Source organism: Aulonocara stuartgranti (assembly GCF_965226115.1).
Source record: "Aulonocara stuartgranti genome assembly, chromosome: 3".
Classification (NCBI taxonomy): Eukaryota; Metazoa; Chordata; class Actinopteri; order Cichliformes; family Cichlidae; genus Aulonocara; species Aulonocara stuartgranti.
This window is the reverse complement of record NC_138941.1, coordinates 73,974,901-73,995,037: the sequence shown is the minus strand read 5'-3', so window position 1 is coordinate 73,995,037 and position 20,137 is coordinate 73,974,901. Positions and strand designations below refer to the sequence as shown.

The window sequence follows — 20,137 nt, the reverse complement described above, 5'->3', positions numbered from 1 at the left end:
CCTATGTTAAGCTGTCTGTACTTTTGTACAAGGTGAAGTGTTTGCTATGTGCCAGGGAGCTGGGATATAACAACAACACCTCATCCATGCTTAGGCACTACAGAGCTTTGCATGAGAATAAGGGGAACACCGATTGTGGAGCAAGACCAGGTGAGCCATCAAATGCCATGATAATACAGCATGCAGTAATGTTACTAAATGATATAACAATATTATACAATGCAATAAGTTATGTGTGTGATATTTATATTTGTGCTTTGTCTTTATTGTCTTTCCTCAGGAGAACAATCTCAAATAGATGAAGACCTGGTTAGCATGGTGATTGAGGACTCCCAGCCATTTAGCATTGTGGAGGACAAAGGATTCAAAAGATTTGTTAAATCATTAAATCCCAGCTATGTTCTCCCCACTAAAAGGTCATAAAAGCAGTGAAAATTTAGTTTTTACAGAATAAAATGTGAACAGGCAGGACTGAGGCTCAAAGCCTCAGTGTGTAGCTGTCCATACCTCAACGTTACAAAAGCACAACCACTGTCCACACCCCAACCACACCTCACCTCACAGTAAATGATCATTTCCATTTCAAGCATTTCCAAATGATCATTTTCCATACTGCCAGTATAAATATACACAGTATACTGCCATCACTACAATATACATGTTTTACACACTCCTTTTGTTGTTGACATTTACAGGCTGTGTGCAAAAGGCCACACTCTTCAAATTCATGCCAGCTACTATTTTTACGTCCAGTAGGTGTCCTACTAGAGCAAATGAAGCTTCAAGAAGCTTTGCGCTGGAGTGAACCAATTGGATGAAAAGCTTCAGTGCTTCATGAAGCTTCATCTGCCCATCACTACCGGTGAGGCACAGAGAGATTTTCAGAATGATTGCTTGGTATCCTGAGTCCGGAGGTGGAGCGTGAGCCAAGGTGAATACAGCAACTGCAGCACAAGAGAGTCGTGTTAACAAGATCGATCACAGCAAGAACTTGAAGCATAAGGCCTGTTACCAACATGTGTTGATGACGAACTGGCAGTGAATGAACATCAACGTGTGGTTTAAATCCCTCTGGCTTGATTGCCTGCAATAGGCTCCAGTGTGCAGGAGCTGGCCCTGCCCAGGGGCGGATCCCAGGTCTGTTCAGGAGCCTTATGGAAATTCCAGCCACCCACCGCAGACCATGACATTAGTACTCATATTGCACTGCTGGAAATATTTTATTTTGATGCATTTTTTTTTTTTTGCAAATTTGCAGTATAATATTTATTTTCGTTTTTCCTGCAGTATATAAAAATTGGTGTATTTCAAAAATAAAACTATGAAGACACTCAAAATAAATTTCCTGTGGTAGGAAACTATTTTGTGCAACTTTTTTGTATTTACAGTTTTGAGGGATAAGCCTCTTAAATTTCTCTAACTAGAAATATATGTTAAAAAAACAAAAACGATTTTAAATTTTTTTGTAGTTTATTGCACTTTTTTCCAATTTATGTAATTACTATGCACTTAATGCAGACATATTATTAAAATCTGGGCTATAATGGTTGTATTGATGTATAGCAACTTGAAACGCTCCCAAAAATGGTTCCACAGCATGTAAAAATATAATATAAGCTCTGGCGGACTTGGTTCTATGGTAGGTCTTAAAGGGTTAAAAATAATTTAAAGTAGTGTGGTCACAAAATGTTTTACAGTTACAGTTATTGTGTAAATTATGTTACACATAATTGTAACAAATGGTCCTGCATAATAGTGTGTATATGAACTATAACACAGAATAAAGTATGTCTGTGTGCATACTGAGCTGCGCTGCGTGGAGTTTTATCATTTGCAGCAGGCACCATGCATTTGAAGCTGTTGATGAAACAAACTTAAAAAAAAAAAGAAACTAATTATGTTTACGTGGACTGTAACTGAAACACAGTTTTTCAGAAACATCTGAAAAGAGATTATATATCCACAAACAAACTAGCATGGACTGTGGTCTCCTCCTTGTTACTGTGAAGTCCTTAATTTCAGGTAATTGGATGAATTAGCTAAAATGTGAGAGAGGGTTGCATGTTACGCAACAGGTCGTTACTGATCCAAAATTACTTGTAGTTACTTTGGATTCTAGTAATGTGCTAGGTTTACCTTTTAGGTAATCTCTTTTAGGTAATTTCTAGGTTTACCTTGCATTTTCTATTCACAATGGATAACTTGGATTCCTGCAGATTTAGAAAACAGCAAGTGTTATACCATATTTTTTTTTTGTTTTTACATGAAAATCAGTAATTGCATCTCACCTCTTCATAAGGCTCACATCTTGATGTGTACTGCATCTGCAGAGGCATTGCTTCATTACACTGGTAACAAATCTTCATTGAAGGATCAAATCCTTCTTCCTGAAGGGTTTGAGGCCATGTTGTTAAGCAACAAAGATACCAGATTTCTGACTGCTGACTCAACTGCACCATTGCCATAAAACAGATTTAAATTATTTAGTTAAAACTGCAACAGTCATGAAAGGAGTCACATGATTAGAAACTCATGAACTTCCTCCATAAGAAAACTATGCTGGTAATTTACCATAGGTTAACTTAAACTCCACAGCTGCATCTGTAACTACAATTTCACAACATATTTAATGAAAGGAACTGCAAGAACAAACATCTGAACTCATCTGATGCTGTGGTGTAGTATTTTGGAGCAATTCTTTCATTCTGTTATGTCTTCTTTAGCTGCAGAGGAAATCCAAATCACTCCTTGTGGAAGAAGCTAGGCTGAGGAGGAAACATCCCTTTAGGACTGATTCCTTCAACATCTGTTTCTCGACAATGCAATAGCACCATCATACCACACCAATGATGGTCTTAAAAAATCTATAACTTGAAATAAAAGCATTAAACATACTAACCAAACGTGTTTTTTTGATTTAGTTTACACCAAACCACTCCACTGGATTTAGCAACATTGTGTTTCCACAATACTGATTGGAGACCAAAACAGCCAATCAGAATTTTTGTAACTGCAATTTTTGCAAGGGTTCACTGAAAGATATGTATTAACTCTTAAACTATTTTATTCGACAAGTTGAGAATTTCAATTAAAATAAGAATTTTGGTTCTCCAGTGTAGTTTTGAAGTGCTGAACATTTTCTGTGATAATGTCAGTAAATATGTAGTTAAATGCACAACTCAAAAACATGCCAGCAGAAACATCACAGGGTTTTCTGCTCAAGAGAAGAGGACTTGTTAGAGTCGGCTGAGTGAATGATAGCTGTAACTCTTTGAGGTGGTGTGGAGTCTTGGATTGATGCATATTTGGTTGCTTTTCTTTAACAGGCTGCAGGAAGCAGCCAGCTGATGACAAACAGCCGCACTAGCCAGAGCCCAAGAAAACTGGAGATCAAGCCAGCCACCCGAGAGGAAAGAGAGAGGGAAGGAGACACAGAGAGGAAGCAGAGGAAGGAAAGAAGGAGAACAAACCTGACCTGCCAGGACCATCACGAGTTTCTACCTGCTCTGAAAAGGTGGTGCAAAAATGTCCCAGCAGTGTTGTTTCAAACAGTCCAGCTTAAATTGCAAAACTTAAAACTAATCTTAGACTAAATCTAATCTTAGACTTATTAAACACAGTCAACTCTGTGTTATCAGTGAGGACACTGGACCTTAAAAGCAATTAAAAACTAGGACAAAATTCCTTAAGTACTGTTGGGGTTGAAAATTTGAGATTTTTGATTTCAATTATTAAATAAACATGTTGTAATTATTTTATTTACAATGCAATTGTGCTCATATGAGTTGGCACTCTGTCTTTGGAAGTTCGAGAGCTTTGTTCGGCGTGACTGTCCTTGAGGGTTATCCTTGGTCTGTTCACGTTCCAGCGCTGTAAATTGTAATTTCACCCGCTAAAGCGAATTAAATCTTTTTAAAAGACAGATATTTCTCCAGGAATTATTCTGAAAAATCTGAACATTACAGTACATTCAAACTTATATATGAGATCTGTCCTACATATGGATGATTTCAGAGATTTCTGCCTATGACAGCTTAGATAAGCTCCAAGTCCCCTGTGTCTTTACGTTTGAGGCCCAGAGTTAAGATTTATGTGAGTAATAGGTTCTTATCACAAATATAGAGACATGCTGAAGCTTTAGGTTACTTAAACATTTTAATCATGGCAGCAGTTTTTAAAGGTTCTTTGTTAAAATGACATTTAATTGATGTCAGTCTGCTAATGAGCCTTGTGTCAGCACTGAGGTGGAAGCTGTGGGCTGTAAAGAGTGGCTGTCCCACTGGGCAGTTTCATTTCACATGTCTGACTTCCTCTTAAAAACAAAAGTGAACTTTCTTTATGTGCTTACAGCTGAAGAAAAATTGCTGAGTGTTTGTTTCTTTGTTCAGTCAGCAGCAGATTTAAAGGACTTTGTGTTTGTTTCAGCTTTTTACAGGAGGATGAAGACGTTGCTGGTGATCCTGCTCCTCATAAATGGTAAGAAACTGAATGCAGATCAATCTGCACTCACACCACAGTTTAAGGCAGATAATCTCACTGTGTGGTGTTTATGTGATGATTTAAATTAATGCACTGTATAAAATAAATGGAGTATTTCTCTGCAATTACAAACTCTGTGTGAACAATGTTGGTATCAAAATAAAGCTAACACAAAGATTTAATCGGAGGTGAAAATATTGCTCTAGATGTTATTGTTTCAAAGTTATTAGGACAAAGTACTCACAGAAAAAGTAGTAATTTATTTAATCATTATTTATTTTTTAGCAGATAAGCCTCAATTCACATTTTAATCCAGAAAATCGGTTGTCCAGTCTTGTCCCTCCTTCCTCCGCCTCCCACTCTTACCCCACTATTATTACTTCTAACACTTTTCCACTTCTGTTGTTTTCTGACAGTTTCTCTTCTCGCCGCGGTCTAACTTCCTGATGAGTCACTTAAACACTGATATTGAAAATATAGAAAACTCATTACTCATATTTCTTTGTTTAAAATTCTGATTTGTTTTTAAAGCATTTATCATTTACTCTGTTCTTACTTGTCTGTAATCTTTATTTCTGTCCAAATTATTAGGGTTGAGAAGTCCACTTCCTGTTTTATATTCAATGTCATTTATAAAAACGTGTCTGTGAGAGCTGCAGGATGTGATGTGGTTCTGCTAATCTTAGAGAACAGGCTCACACAGTATGTTGTTTTACTACCTGGAGATTATTGCTTAGGTTTAAACTGTTATACATTTAACACATCATCAATCGCTGTCATCACCACGTTCAGTTTCAGACATTTGTCCACATACTGAGGCCACTGCTCCTCCACCTTTATTTCTCTGAATTATACACCTGAGTTCATAACCCTCCAGTTCAAAGTCTGCTCCTTTATCCATATTAATCAAAGTGTCAGATAAGGCAATGACATCGAGTGGATATGAAAACTGGTTTAGATATTCCTTGATATGATTAAAATCTATAGACCTCTACAGTTAAACTGGAAAACTGACCATTTATTCTCAATTTGAATCCCCTGTTTGTTCATCTGTATAATAGCAGCAGTCATTATTGATATTAGAGAAGAAGCTGTTTTCTTGGTGTATTTGATATTCCTGTGTGTGATCCGTATACAGGGAGTGCAGAATTATTAGGCAAGTTGTATTTTTGAGGAATAATTTTATTATTGAACAACAACCATGTTCTCAATGAACCCAAAAAACTCATTAATATCAAAGCTGAATGTTTTTGGAAGTAGTTTTTAGTTTGTTTTTAGTTTTAGCTATTTTAGGGGGATATCTGTGTGTGCAGGTGACTATTACTGTGCATAATTATTAGGCAACTTAACAAAAAACAAATATATACCCATTTCAATTATTTATTTTTACCAGTGAAACCAATATAACATCTCCACATTCACAAATATACATTTCTGACATTCAAAAACAAAACAAAAACAAATCAGCGACCAATATAGCCACCTTTCTTTGCAAGGACACTCAAAAGCCTGCCATCCATGGATTCTGTCAGTGTTTTGATCTGTTCACCATCAACATTGCGTGCAGCAGCAACCACAGCCTCCCAGACACTGTTCAGAGAGGTGTACTGTTTTCCCTCCTTGTAAATCTCACATTTGATGATGGACCACAGGTTCTCAATGGGGTTCAGATCAGGTGAACAAGGAGGCCATGTCATTAGTTTTTCTTCTTTTATACCCTTTCTTGCCAGCCACGCTGTGGAGTACTTGGATGCGTGTGATGGAGCATTGTCCTGCATGAAAATCATGTTTTTCTTGAAGGATGCAGACTTCTTCCTGTACCACTGCTTGAAGAAGGTGTCTTCCAGAAACTGGCAGTAGGACTGGGAGTTGAGCTTGACTCCATCCTCAACCCGAAAAGGCCCCACAAGCTCATCTTTGATGATACCAGCCCAAACCAGTACTCCACCTCCACCTTGCTGGTGTCTGAGTCGGACTGGAGCTCTCTGCCCTTTACCAATCCAGCCACGGGCCCATCCATCTGGCCCATCAAGACTCACTCTCATTTCATCAGTCCATAAAATCTTAGAAAAACCAGTCTTGAGATATTTCTTGGCCCAGTCTTGACGTTTCAGCTTGTGTGTCTTGTTCAGTGGTGGTCGTCTTTCAGCCTTTCTTACCTTGGCCATGTCTCTGAGTATTGCACACCTTGTGCTTTTGGGCACTCCAGTGATGTTGCAGCTCTGAAATATGGCCAAACTGGTGGCAAGTGGCATCTTGGCAGCTGCACGCTTGACTTTTCTCAGTTCATGGGCAGTTATTTTGCGCCTTGGTTTTTCCACACGTTTCTTGCGACCCTGTTGACTATTTTGAATGAAACGCTTGATTGTTCGATGATCACGCTTCAGAAGCTTTGCAATTTTGAGACTGCTGCATCCCTCTGCAAGATATCTCACTATTTTTGACTTTTCTGAGCCTGTCAAGTCCTTCTTTTCACCCATTTTGCCAAAGGAAAGGACGTTGCCTAATAATTATGCACACCTGATATAGGGTGTTGATGTCACTAGACCACACCCCTTCTCATTACAGAGATGCACATCACCTAATATGCTTAATTGGTAGTAGGCTTTCGAGCCTATACAGCTGGGAGTAAGACAACATGCATGAAGAGGATGATGTGGACAAAATACTCATTTGCCTAATAATTCTGCACTCCCTGTAGTTTAATGTTTTCAATTCTGTCTGATGGATGCAGCTGTTTCTTCCAGATGTAGCTGAATTGATCCTTTCAGTGTGTTTCATAAGTGATTTGTGTGGTTGTTTGTTAACTCATTTAGAGTCTAGATCATGCTGCTGACTGATATTTTTGGGGATCCACCATGTTTTTGATGACCAGCACCTTAGCTTCCTCAGATGATCTGTTTAGTTTAATGAATATTTTACAGTTTGTGATTTAGGTACTTTGAATTTTCCCAGTTTCTTATGGTACAGTACTTTTTTGTGGTTATTTCAGTGTTGTATTTAAGTATTTAAGTCTTTAGATATGAGATTTGTTTTAACTTTTAAGAACAAACTTAAAAATTCAAATTACAAACATTTATTAGAATTAAATATAAAGTTTCTCATTATTCAATTCAATAAAAAATTTTTAATTCAATTTTCTTTTTTATTTTTCTTTCTATTTTTTAACTTTTAGAAAAGAAAAAAAAAACTAAGAAACAAAGTTGTGTCTTTGAAAAATGACAAGTGTCATGGTGTGTGCTGTGCAGGCAGGAGAAGAGGACCCACACGGTGGACTCATTGAGGCAAAACATGAACTTGAAAGCAGCTTTATTGCTTACCAAGGAAAACCAAACAGAATACCTAAACTGGAGCTAGAACCGAAATACACAAGAAAACATCAGGAAAGACACAGCAGGAGGGAGAAATGATGCTAACAACAGGACAAGTACTGACTGACAGGGACTAAAATACACTGGCAGGTACAGGAACAGGTGGACAGACAGCTGGAAGTCATTAGGCTAGACAAGACAAGGAAGTAAAGCAGAATACACTAACATGAGACAAGACCTTCAAAGTAAAACAGGAAATCCACAGACTGAACTCAGAGAAAATACTAACACAGTACAGGGACCAGAGTGACATAAGGAGCAAAGGAATCCACAGGCTCGGAAATACAAAACAGACACCAAAAAACTAGCAACCTTGAACAATAGAAGAAAACAGCCTAAAAACAATAATACAAAATCTAAACACTGGGCCACGGGTCCAGGACCGTAACAACAAGTGAGTCAAACAGCTGCACATCCTCGCTGCTGGTGTGACGAAGGAAACCTCAAATGCAAAACGATGTAAATGTATAAAAATGTTTTGACAAACCTTAAAATCCTACTGTCAGTTTTGTAAAGCTTAAAGTTTAATTTCTAAATTTAAGTTTCAAATGACAGCAGAATATTAATCCCATAGAGCAGCAAACAGCAATCTAGCCATGTTGTTTCTCCTCTAAATTTAATTCTGTCATTCGCTGTAAAAAGAAAAAATAAATAAATAAATATTTTGAAGGCTCAACAGGAAATGATCAGGTTATCGTAAGAGGACCAAACCTTTAGTGCAGCAGCAGCTGCGTGTTGTTGTTATCAGGACTTTAACTGGAGATGAAGATGTTGCTGCCACTCCTGCTCCTCGTACTCGGTAAGCGCACTCTTTGAATGCAAACACAACAACGCAGCTGTTTGTGCTTTTAGACAACATAAAGTCTAACATGATTTCACTGGATGTAAACTGACTCTACTTGACTTTATTCCTCATAACCCCCTCTGGGACTTCATGCAGGGCGCTCACAGGGTTACAGCTGAGTTCATATCTGTTTAAGACGAACTATCTGTGTGTTCCAGACGTCTCTGTTTCTTACTGATAGAACCACAAACCTGCCAGAGTGTAGTGACGTTTGACAAGATTAACGACTGTGGCAAAAAAAAAAAAGAAAAAAACTTGTCCAATGATACAGATGAAAATTGGTTGTGTTGCCAGTTGTGTGTAACATTGTCAGTGGTGACACTTTTATGTGTTGTAACACTGGGATGTCTGTTTACTAATAAACTGTTTGTTTTCTGTGTGGTTGTGTTTCTGCCTCATTTGATGTTGATGCATGGTGAGGTTATTTGTTACAAATTGATGGACTGTGGTGTCGTTGTTAGCCCTGCTGTCTCATTACAGGAAGGCGTCTGAGCTCAGATCTGCTTGTATCTGTGTTCATTTTCAATAAGAAATGAACACCGATACAAGAAAATAAGAGATGGTTTCCTCCTTTCACCTCAGTGTTGTTCAGTCATCCATCAGTTTTCTTTAACATCTTTGATGTCCTTTCAGTGCTTGTTGGACAGGAAGAATCCGTGTTTGAATACTTTTTATAAAACATGGCTGAGAGTGATGTTACATATTCTGCAACTTTCTGAAACCACTTTATATCAACCCAAGGACAAAATCTACTGCATACACATAATAAGTGTTTTTTTTGTGTGTGCTTGTGTCTCCTTCCAGTTTCCCAGCATGCCCTGGCTCCAGTGGTGGAGGTGTATGAGGGGGAAATATCTGTCCTGTTGCCTTGCGAGTACTCAGGTTTTATACCTGAAAACCCCACAGTGCTGTGGACTCGCAATGATCTCAACCCCAAATCTGTCCACCTACGACGAGAGGAAACGGATGATTTTAAAGGGCAAAACCAGCGTTACAGAGGGCGCACATCAATGAGGCCTGATGCTCTGGACACTTCAGACTTCAGCCTCACTCTGAGAAAACCAACAAAGACTGATAGCAGCATCTACACCTGCTCCATCAGAAATGAAAGGGAGGAACGGAAACTGGCAGAAATACAGCTGCATGTCAAAGGTACAAAACCCAACACCTGTGATTATGAAGGTCAGAGGTCAAACTAAAGAGTAACATAAAAGATTTTTCTAGTACTGAAATCTGATAAAATAGTGGTAAAGTTTTCTAGATGCAACCACACTGGAAAAATAAAAACATGAACACCAAAGAAGAAGAAAATAGAATCTTATTGGTACAATTTTTGGTGTATCTTCTAAATCAGGATGATTTGATCCAGAAATTCTTACATGTGCAGGAAAACCAGCAGCTTGCCTGCCTAATAGGGACAGACAATAACCCCACATGGTCTCTTACTTATGTGTGATAACTAACAGTAGTACTGTGAAGACCTGGCACAGTTTTGGCTCACAAGCTTTCCTGATATTTTTCATGCAGAATAGAGATTTTAATGACTTTATTATTGATATTTATTTTTACTGGCAGCAGAGTCAGAGGTCAGTAACACAGATGCTCAGATCTCAGATCAGGTCGATTCTATGATTAAAATCAATGTGACTGAATCTGCTTCTTTAGTTACAGAACATCCAGAAAATACTCTCAGCCCTTCCTTTTTTTCCACATTTTGTTATGTAACAGTCTTATTCCAAAATGGATGGAATCAGTTTTTCACCTCCAAATTCTTCCTGCACAATACCCCCATAATGAATATGGAAAAAAATTGGCTTAAATTTTTTTTTAAATTTAAGCTAAAATTAACAGATGTACAAAAGTACTCACAGCCTTTTCTGGGACACTAAAATTTAATCTCAGTTGAACCTTGTTCCCTCTGATAATCTGCCAGATGTTTGTTGATTGGAGTCCACTTGTGATAGATGCAGTTGATTGGACATGATTTGGAAAGGCACACATGTCTGTATAAGGTCCAACAGTTGACAGTACATGTCAGAACACAAATCAAGCTTTGAAGTCCAAGGAATTGTCTGCAGACCTCTGAGACAGTATGCATTGAATCGAGTTTGCCAAAAAGCCCCTGAAGTATCTCAGATCATGAAAAAGAAAATTCTCTGGTCTGATGAAACCACTATAAAAATCTTTGGCCTGAATGCCAAGTGTCATGTCTGGAAAAAACAGCATCATGTTGTGGGACCTTTTACAGTGGAAGAACTAAAAGATTTCCTGAATGCACCAATGTGTAGAGAACTCCTTGATGACAACCTCCTCCAGAGTGCTCTGTACCTTGGACTGGCTGAAGGTTTATCTTCCAACAGGAAAACGATCCTAAACATAGAGACAAGATAACATAGGAGGGCTTCGGCACCACTTTGTTGTCTTTGTTCTTGAGTGGTCCAGCCAGAGCCCAGACAAGAACCCAATTACACATCTCTGGAGAGATTAGACAATGCCTTTGCACTGACACTCCCCATCCAGCCTGATGGTGCTTGAGAGGGTCTGCAAAGAAGAATAAAGAAAATGCCTAAAAATAGGTGCCAAGCTTGCAGCATCATACTGAGAAAGACTGAAAGCTGTTATTGCTGCCAAAGTTGCTTCAACAAAGCACTGAGCAAAGTTTGTGATTACATGTTATTCTCATTTTTTTTTATTTTTAATACATTTGCAATCATTTAAACAGTAGCCTGTCATTGCGGGGTATTGTTAAATTCAATTCAATTTTATTCATACAGCACCAAACCACAACAACAGTCGCCTCAAGGCGCTTTATATTGTACAGCAGATCGTACATACAAAGAAAAAGACCTAGAAATCATATGACCCCCTATGAGCAAGCACTTTGGCGACAGTGGGAAGGAAAAACTCCCTTTTAACAGAAGAAACCTCTGGCAGAACCAGGCTCAGGGAGGGGCGGGGCCATCTGCTGCGACCGGTTGGGGTGAGAGAAGGAAAACAGGATAAAGACATGCTGTGGAAGAGAGACAGAGGTTAATAACAGATATGATTCAATGCAGAGAGGTCTATTAACACATAGTGAGTGAGGAAGGTGACTGGAAAGGAAAAACTCAATGCATCATGGGAATCCCCAGGTATTGTGTGTGTAGAAATGTGAGGTGAAACTCAATCTAATCCATGTTGGAATAACAAAATGTGGAACAAATAAAACACTGGGAAAACTTTCCAGATGCAATTTTTATAATTTGGTTTACTGTCCTCTCAGACCAAGAACTGGAGGAGGAGGTCGTTGTAGGATCAGAGTCTGTCATCCTGCAATGCAAAACAACACCTGACCTGCCTGAGGACACCACAGTGGAGTGGACAAGATTTGACAGAGAAATCATGATGGTCCATGGATATTCAAATGGAAGTGACCACCTTAAGAAGCAGGACGACCGTTACTGTGGTCGAACAAAGATGAACAAAGACCTGCTGAGAACTGGAGACCTCAGTCTGACCCTGGAATACCCCACAGAGAGAGACAGTGGAGAATACATCTGCATCATCTACAGGGACAAAGACATCCTGAGACAAAAAGTAGTGCTGCAGGTCAAAGGTCAGACATGGAGATAAAAACCATGATACAGTGCAGGACATTGAGATCAGAGTTCAAAGGACATGTTGTTTGTGTTTTTTTCCACAGAACAGTTTCCATCCTGGGCGAAAGCTGTTCTTGTGCTCCTGGTTCTCCTGGTTCTTCTTGTGGTTTTTGGAGGTCTCATATATTATTTCCGTCAGTATTTCATGTCAGGTGAGTGTCTCCTACTACACTACCCATAATGCCGATGGTTAGCAGGTGTCCTCTGGTGGCTCCTTGACTGCGGCTCACACAAACTTGTTCCAGAAGCTGAAAGAGTTGATAGTTACAAACAGCTGATACAGAGAGCTGAAGAGAAACTTCCAGGTTTGTTCCAGAAGTCAGAAAACCTCCTTCAGACTCAGTCATTGATCAGTGAAACAGCTCCACAACATGACTTTACTAAACAGTGTGTGTGCTTCACTGCATGTGTACTTTATTTGCCCACGTAAATACCTCACTGAGATTAAAATCCGTTTTACAAGAGTGACCAGCAGAGTCATGTATAAGTTACAACAAATACAATGTGTGACAAATAAAGAAGCAAACACAATTTTCCACACAGACAAGTGAACACAAACATGAATCATGAATTCACAAATCCTATAAAACAACACAAACACAACACAAAAAAACAAAACCACAACACAACACAAAAATAAATCAAGAATCTTATAAAATAACAGGTCATTATAAAACCAACAATGACAAAATTCACACTGATCAAATTGAGCCATTCTCTCACTTCTTTAACTTTAAACTCCTTCTGTAGATTTTTCCAGAGGCAACTTATTCAAAAGCTTTTTCCCCCAATTCTGTTCCGACACTAAGGACACATATATATTACACATATATATTAGGGGTGCAACGATACAAAAAATTCACGGTTCGGTTCGATACTTTGGAGTCACGGTTCGATATTTTTTCGATACAAAAAAAAATGTTCATGACTTTTTAATTTGTCATTTATTAAAATTATAAATATATATTTTAACTCAAAAGTACAGTTTTTAAATTTAATGTTGCTGAAACAACAAAGTAATAAAAAAAAATCTATCTGATTGAGGAATCACTCATCTTTGGTAAAGAGAGTTTATTACAGAGAAATGTCTCTTTCCAAAATAAAAGCTATAGTATACGCTTATTCTGGGCTGTATTCTCATCAGCATATTAAACGTATCAGGTCCCCATAAGGAGAATCATGTGCTAACAGCTGTCTAAATGACAAGTGTGACCTCTGTGTAGTGTCTTCTCTGGTCTGCATTCACAACAAAAAGGCAACAAGTTAGAATGCTTTCGTTTATTGTCGTGACCAGTCAGCCTCACAGGAATCCTCCAATACTCTGAGGATTACATTTACACTTGCAGTGTGATCATATAGTGGTAAAATTATACAAATTATGTTGGGAAACCAACACGTCACACACAGCATGTGGAGCCACAGTCGATTCTGCCTCAGAGGTTGGGACGCTCAATGCCGCACCAAGAGAACAACCAGTTTGACCAACGGCAGACTCCCTATCACTCGCTTGGTCCATCTGCATGGCCTTTTGTTGTGGGCAGTCTGAGGTACACCTGTGCACTACTCATGATGTCAGATCAGCATCCTGATGTGGCACACCTGTGAGGTGGGATGGATTATCTCAATATGGCAGATGTGCCCACTACCACACATTTGGACTGATTTGTGACCACTGTTTGGGAGGGATGGTTATATTGTGTATCTGGAATGAATTTTAGGTCTCTACGTCCATCCCATGGGGAATGGGAGCAGTAACAAAGGTGTTGCGTTTATATTTTTGTTGAGTGTATGTGAAAACCTGAACGCAGGACATGGCATGGGAACAACACAGACAATCCGACAAGGACTGAATGAAAAGGCACAGACTAAATACACACAGGAGGCTAATGAGAGAAGTGGGAACACATGGGGAACAGCTGACACACATGAACATAACGACCTCACAGTGGAAGAGTAAAACTAAACACAATGAACACAGGAACACAAGATCTCATAAAAAATAACACAGGAAACATAAGACGCAGATATGACAACCTGAACTTGACAACGTAATGTGGTGTCGCAATAGAGGAATAACTGGGGACGGTAACTAAGATATTGACAACGCCACCTGGGGGAGGCCGTTACACCCCAGGAAAGATTTCTCTAGCCAATGTACGTATTGCACTGGCTACCAAAGCCCACAGACTCGTTATTAACGGCAGAGGTGAGACAAAGGCAGTTTACAAATCAAAATTTATTAAGAGGAACTACTAAAAACATAACTATAAAATCAGGAAGGCACCTAGGGTAGCAGGGTTGAGACAGCAAAATAGTTAATTAAAACACTTTATTTACAAACGATGATTAAAATGACCAGACTCCCTACCACGATGCTACCCTAAAACAATCACAGCATGATAAAAGAATATCCATCCATCCATCCATCTTCATCCGCTTTATCCGGAGCCGGGTCGCGGGGGCAGCAGCCTAAGCAAAGAGGCCCAGACCTCCCTCTCCCCAGCCACCTCCTCCAGCTTATCCGGGGGAACACCAAGGCGTTCCCAGGCCAGCCGAGAGATATAATCTCTCCAGCGTGTCCTGGGTCTGCCCCGGGGCCTCCTCCCGGTGGGACATGCCTGGAACACCTCACCCAGGAGGCGCCCAGGGGGCATCCTTGTCAGATGCCCGAACCACCTCAGCTGGCTCCTTTCGATGTGGAGCAGCAGCTGCTCTACTCTGAGCCCCTCCCGGATGGCCGAACTTCTCACCCTATCTCTAAGGGAGAGGCCAGCCACCCTTCGGAGGAAGCTCATTTCTGCCGCTTGTATCCGCGATCTCGTTCTTTTGGTCACTACCCACAGCTCGTGGCCATAGGTGAGGGTAGGGACGTGGATCGACCGGTAAATTGAGAGCTTCGCTTTTACACTCAGCTCCCTCTTCACCACGACGGACCGGTGCAGCGTCCGCATTACTGCAGCCGCAGCCCCAATCCGTCTGTCGATCTCCGGCTCCCTTCTCCCATCACTCGCGAACAAGACCCCGAGATACTTGAACTCCTCCACTTGGGGCAGGAACTCATCCCCGACCCGTAGTGGGCACTCCACCCTTTTCCGGCTGAGAACCATGGCCTCAGATTTGGCGGTGCTGATCCTCATTCCCGCTGCTTCACACTCGGCTGCGAACCGTTCCAGTGCGAGCTGGAGGCCCTCACCCGATGGAGCCAACAGAACCACATCATCTGCAAAAGTCAGAGATGAGATTCTGAGGCCACCAAAGCGAAAGCCCTCCGCCACTTGGCTGCGCCTAGAAATCCTGTCCATAAAAATTATGAACAGAACCGGAGACAAAGGGCAGCCCTGGCGGAGCCCATCACCCACCGGGAACGAGTCCGACTTATTGCCGGCAATGCGAACCAAGCTCTTGCAACGGTTGTATAGGGATCGAATGGCCCGTAGCAATGGGCCAGACACCCCATACTCCCGCAACACCTCCCACAGGACACCCCGAGGGACACGGTCGAATGCCTTCTCCAAGTCCACAAAACACATGTAGACTGGTTGGGCAAACTCCCATGCACCCTCAAGTATCCTGGAGAGGATAAAGAGCTGGTCCAGTGTTCCGCGACCAGGACGAAAACCGCATTGTTCCTCCTGTATCCGAGGTTCGACTAGCGGACGAACTCTCCTTTCCAGCACCCTGGCATAGACTTTCCCAGGGAGGCTGAGGAGTGTGATCCCCCTGTAGTTGGAACACACCCTCCGGTCCCCCTTCTTAAAGATGGGGACCACCACCCCGGTCTGCCAGTCCACAGGTACTGCCCCTGATCTCCACGCAACATTGCAGAGGCGTGTCAACCAGGACAGCCCTACAACGTCCAGAGCCTTCAGGAACTCGGGGCGGACCTCATCAACACCAGGGCCTCTGCCACCAAGGAGTTGTTTAACTGCCTCAGTGACCTCGCCCCCGGAAATTGGCGGGTCATTCCCCTCATCCCCAGACTCTGCTTCCTCCTCGGAAGACGTGTCAGTAGGATTAAGGAGGTCCTCGAAGTATTCCTTCCACCGCCTGACAATTTTCTCAGTCGACGTCAGTAGCGCTCCGCCAGCACTATACACAGTGCAGGTAGAGCACCGCTTTCCCCTCCTGAGACGCCTGACGGTTTGCCAGAATCTCTTCGAGGCAGTCCGAAAGTCTTTTTCCATGGCCTCTCCGAACTCCTCCCACACCCGAGTTTTTGCTTCAGCCACTGCCCGAGCCGCATTCCGCTTGGCCTGTCGATACCTGTCGGCTGCCTCCGGAGTCCCACAGGCCAACCAAGCCCGATAGGACTCCTTCTTCAGCCTGGTGGCTCCCTTCACCTCTGGTGTCCACCATTTGGTTCGGGGATTACCACCGCGGCAGGCACCAACCACCTTGCGGCCGCAGCTCAATGCAGTAGCTTCGGCAATGGAGACGCTGAACATGGTCCATTCGGACTCAATGTCCCCAGTCTCCCTCGGAATGCTGTTGAAGCTCTGCCGGAGGTGTGCGTTGAAGATCTCGCGGACTGGGGCCTCTGCTAGACGTTCCCAGCACACCCTCACTACGCGTTTAGGTGCACCAGGTCTGTCCAGCGTCCTCCCCCGCCACCTGATCCAACTCACCACCAGGTGGTGATCAGTTGACAGCTCAGCCCCTCTCTTTACCCGAGTGTCCAGAACATATGGTCGCAGGTCTGCTGATACGATTACAAAATCGATCATCGACCTACGGCCTAGAGCGTCCTGGTGCCACGTGCACTTATGGACACTCTTATGTTCGAACAGGGTGTTCGTTATGGCCAAACTGTGATTAGCACAGAAGTCCAATAACAAAGCACCGCTCGGGTTCAGATCAGGGAGGCCGTTCCTCCCAATCACGCCCCTCCAGGTCTCGCTGTTGTTACCCACGTGAGCATTGAAGTCTCCCAGCAGGACAACAGAGTCTCCAGGTTGAGCACGAGGGCGAGCGTCTGGTGGCCGGGCCTTAGTCCATGGGGCCCGGCCGGGCACAGCCCGAAGAGGAGACATGGGCCCATCCTCCCGCAGGCCCACCACCCGCAGGAGGCGCCATAGGGGTCGGGTGCATTGTGTGCCGGGTGGCGGCCAGGATAAAAGAATAACCACACAAAATAGTGGAGACCGGCCACTTGAGGAGGCAACCTACAGGGAGGAGTGCCCAAGGGTGCCACCAATTATTCACCCGTGTAACTTCACTGCAGACCTCACTGTCACTTACACTAAACTCTAAATGGTGCAATCAACCTATGCCCGGTGTGTACACTCGCATGCATCAGGAAGGGGATTCCACCTCACGTGTCTAGCCCCTCAGCAAGCGGCCACACCTCCACTAAAGCAATAAAACAAAGCATAAAACATTACACACATTAATAAAAGATCTACATAAAACAAATACACCCCAAAGTACTGTTCGTTATAAAAGCATCATGTAACAAACAAAACAGCATATGACAAGACAGCAGTATAGTGCAAACCTGCAACAAAGGAGGGAAACAGTTGTCAAAGTCCACCCTACTATATGCCACGTTATGATGAACAAAGAGTCCCACTTACCACTCTCTAAAGGGCAATACTAAACCGAGTAGCTTTCCTTGAGAGATCTGCAGCGCTTAACTGCCTAATGCTCTCAGCCACCTTAGATGGACAAGACTGCCAAATGCCTCCTTCTGGTAGTGAAGCGCAGCTGTTTCTTATAAGCCTGCTAATTATTGGCTGGGAAGGTGTGGATGTCAGTGGTGCGTTTGTGGACATCATGTAAAATCCTACACCAGAATCTACTTCTCTACAGTAAGACACAGACATGAAACACATGAAGGGCAAGGGAGACTTAACAGGGGTGTTAGACACAAGGGGAATCTAATGACAAAGAACTATAACAACCTAGGCATGATAAAAATGAACTTAGAAAACCTGAAGGGCTTAAACATAAACCATAAACTAAAACTCAAAACGCTGGGTCAAAAGACGCAGGATCATGACACCATCATCTGTTTTTTCTTCGGTAACCTTTGGTCACACTCTCGGTTGATTTTTTTTCTAGTCGGCACACTCATTTCCTCCATTACCCGGGCGGCACGGCGGCTGGCTGCTTCCCAAACAAATACACATGTGCGGCTTGGTACTTGTGCTGTACGTAACAAGTCACGTGACATGACGCTGCAGTTGTGATTGGTTCGGCTCTGCGCTACTTAATTTGGATTGGCTGTTCTTTTTTTTTAAGAGGACAAGAGAGATGAAGCCTATCGCAATAGTTTAACTTTTCTATCGAGAAAAAGTTATGTCGCAATACATATCGTTATCGTTCTGTCACCCAGCTCTACGTGGCCCCTTTTAAATTTAGGCTTATGGCCTCTACCTCTTATGCGTATCGCAGCCGGTTCAGCCACAGGATCAAACAGCGGCTTAGTTTTTGCAGAGCACCACTCAACAAAATGATGGTAGTAGAGAACCATTCCTAGGAAGGACCTGATTTTCCTCGCACACAGTGTCACCCCATCAGACTCCATCAGGTCTGCTTTCTGCACATTGTCTAAAGCCTGCATTTTACTTGGGTCTGTTTTCACACCCTCATCACATATGATGTGTCCCAGGAACTTCCCAGACCGCTGAAGAAAGTGGCATTTCTTAGGTGAGAGCTTCAGGTTGTTGGCAGAAAGGCGCGAGAAAATCATCTGCAGACGTTCAAGTGCCACCTGTTCAGATGTGGCATATATAAGCATATATAACCATAAGGTTATCCAGATAACACAACAAGCTTGCGCAGTTCTCATCACCAAAAATGGACATTCGCATAAAAGTAGCAGGACTATTTGTCAGGCCTTGAGGCACCATGTTATACTCATGAAGGCAAAATGGGGAGAATGCCGTGTATTTTTTGTCGTCCTCGTGGACGACAAAAAAAAACCCTGATGTAAAACCCTGATGTGAGATCCATTGAAGAGGAAAAGACATTTCCCACCAAGTGCTGCAAGGGCGTCTGACTGATGAGGCAATGGATGTGAATCTTTAACTGTTCTTGCATTTCATCATCTGAAGTCATTGCATATGCGCAGGTCACCATTTGGCTTAACAACCAAGACAAGGGGGATGAGAACTCACTCTGGGATTTATGGATTTTTCCTGACTCCTCCATCTCATCTAGAGTAGTGCGAAGCTTCTCGAAGCCATATATTGATACTGTAAGATCATATGTAGCAGAAGGTATAACAAGGTGACCCCCACAACCAACAATGACAATGTCTTCGGCTGAACGTCTCTCAATATCAGGTATAGATTGTGAAAGTTTCTCATCAACTGTCTCACTTATGGTGCACGCCATAGATCCACTGTCCACTAATGCTTTAAGAACTTGTCCACCACTAGTAGTCACTGCAGAGTAGAATAAGCTATCAGTATTTGGGAGCCTATGCAAGCCCTGTGCAATCAGTGTTTTATTTGGCGGTATGATGCCACTGTAAGTGGAATACAAAGTCTCATAATCTGTGTAGTCATGTCCAAAGTGGGAGGCTTACTTGCTGGATCTGCGCTGTCCTCCCCTCCACGCAGATCGTTCAGTTTCCCTGATGACCATTGAAAGGAGGACACTTGCCCTCTGGGCAGTTGCGTCTTGAATGATCAGGTACATGACACAGGAAGCACAATCTGTTTTCCCCACAGTGCGTGAGGGTGGAGTGGGATCTATCTCTGCAGATGGAACATCCAAACACGGTATTTTTGGCAGTCGGGTACTCTGTCACCTGACATTAGCTCGAGCATAGCCTGGGCCTTGCAGCACCTTCTCTAGCA

At 42.3% G+C, this 20,137-nt stretch overlaps 1 protein-coding gene across 6 annotated transcripts in view; it reads left to right on the top strand.

Annotated features, from left to right (window-relative positions):
* Positions 1–20,137, top strand: part of LOC309703501 (butyrophilin-like protein 2) — a 522,068-nt gene that overhangs the window by 109,306 nt on the left and 392,625 nt on the right. Inside the window, exons 1-4 of one of the 6 annotated variants that reach the window (XM_082528380.1) lie at positions 8,557–8,649; positions 9,499–9,846; positions 11,957–12,289; positions 12,377–12,484. The exons of the other annotated variants lie outside the window; for them this stretch is intronic. Of the exons in view, the coding sequence (XP_082384506.1) occupies positions 8,613–8,649; positions 9,499–9,846; positions 11,957–12,289; positions 12,377–12,484 (826 nt within the window). The 5' untranslated portion in view covers positions 8,557–8,612. Of the gene's footprint in view, positions 1–8,556; positions 8,650–9,498; positions 9,847–11,956; positions 12,290–12,376; positions 12,485–20,137 lie in introns of those variants that run through there. 6 annotated transcript variants of the gene reach the window in all.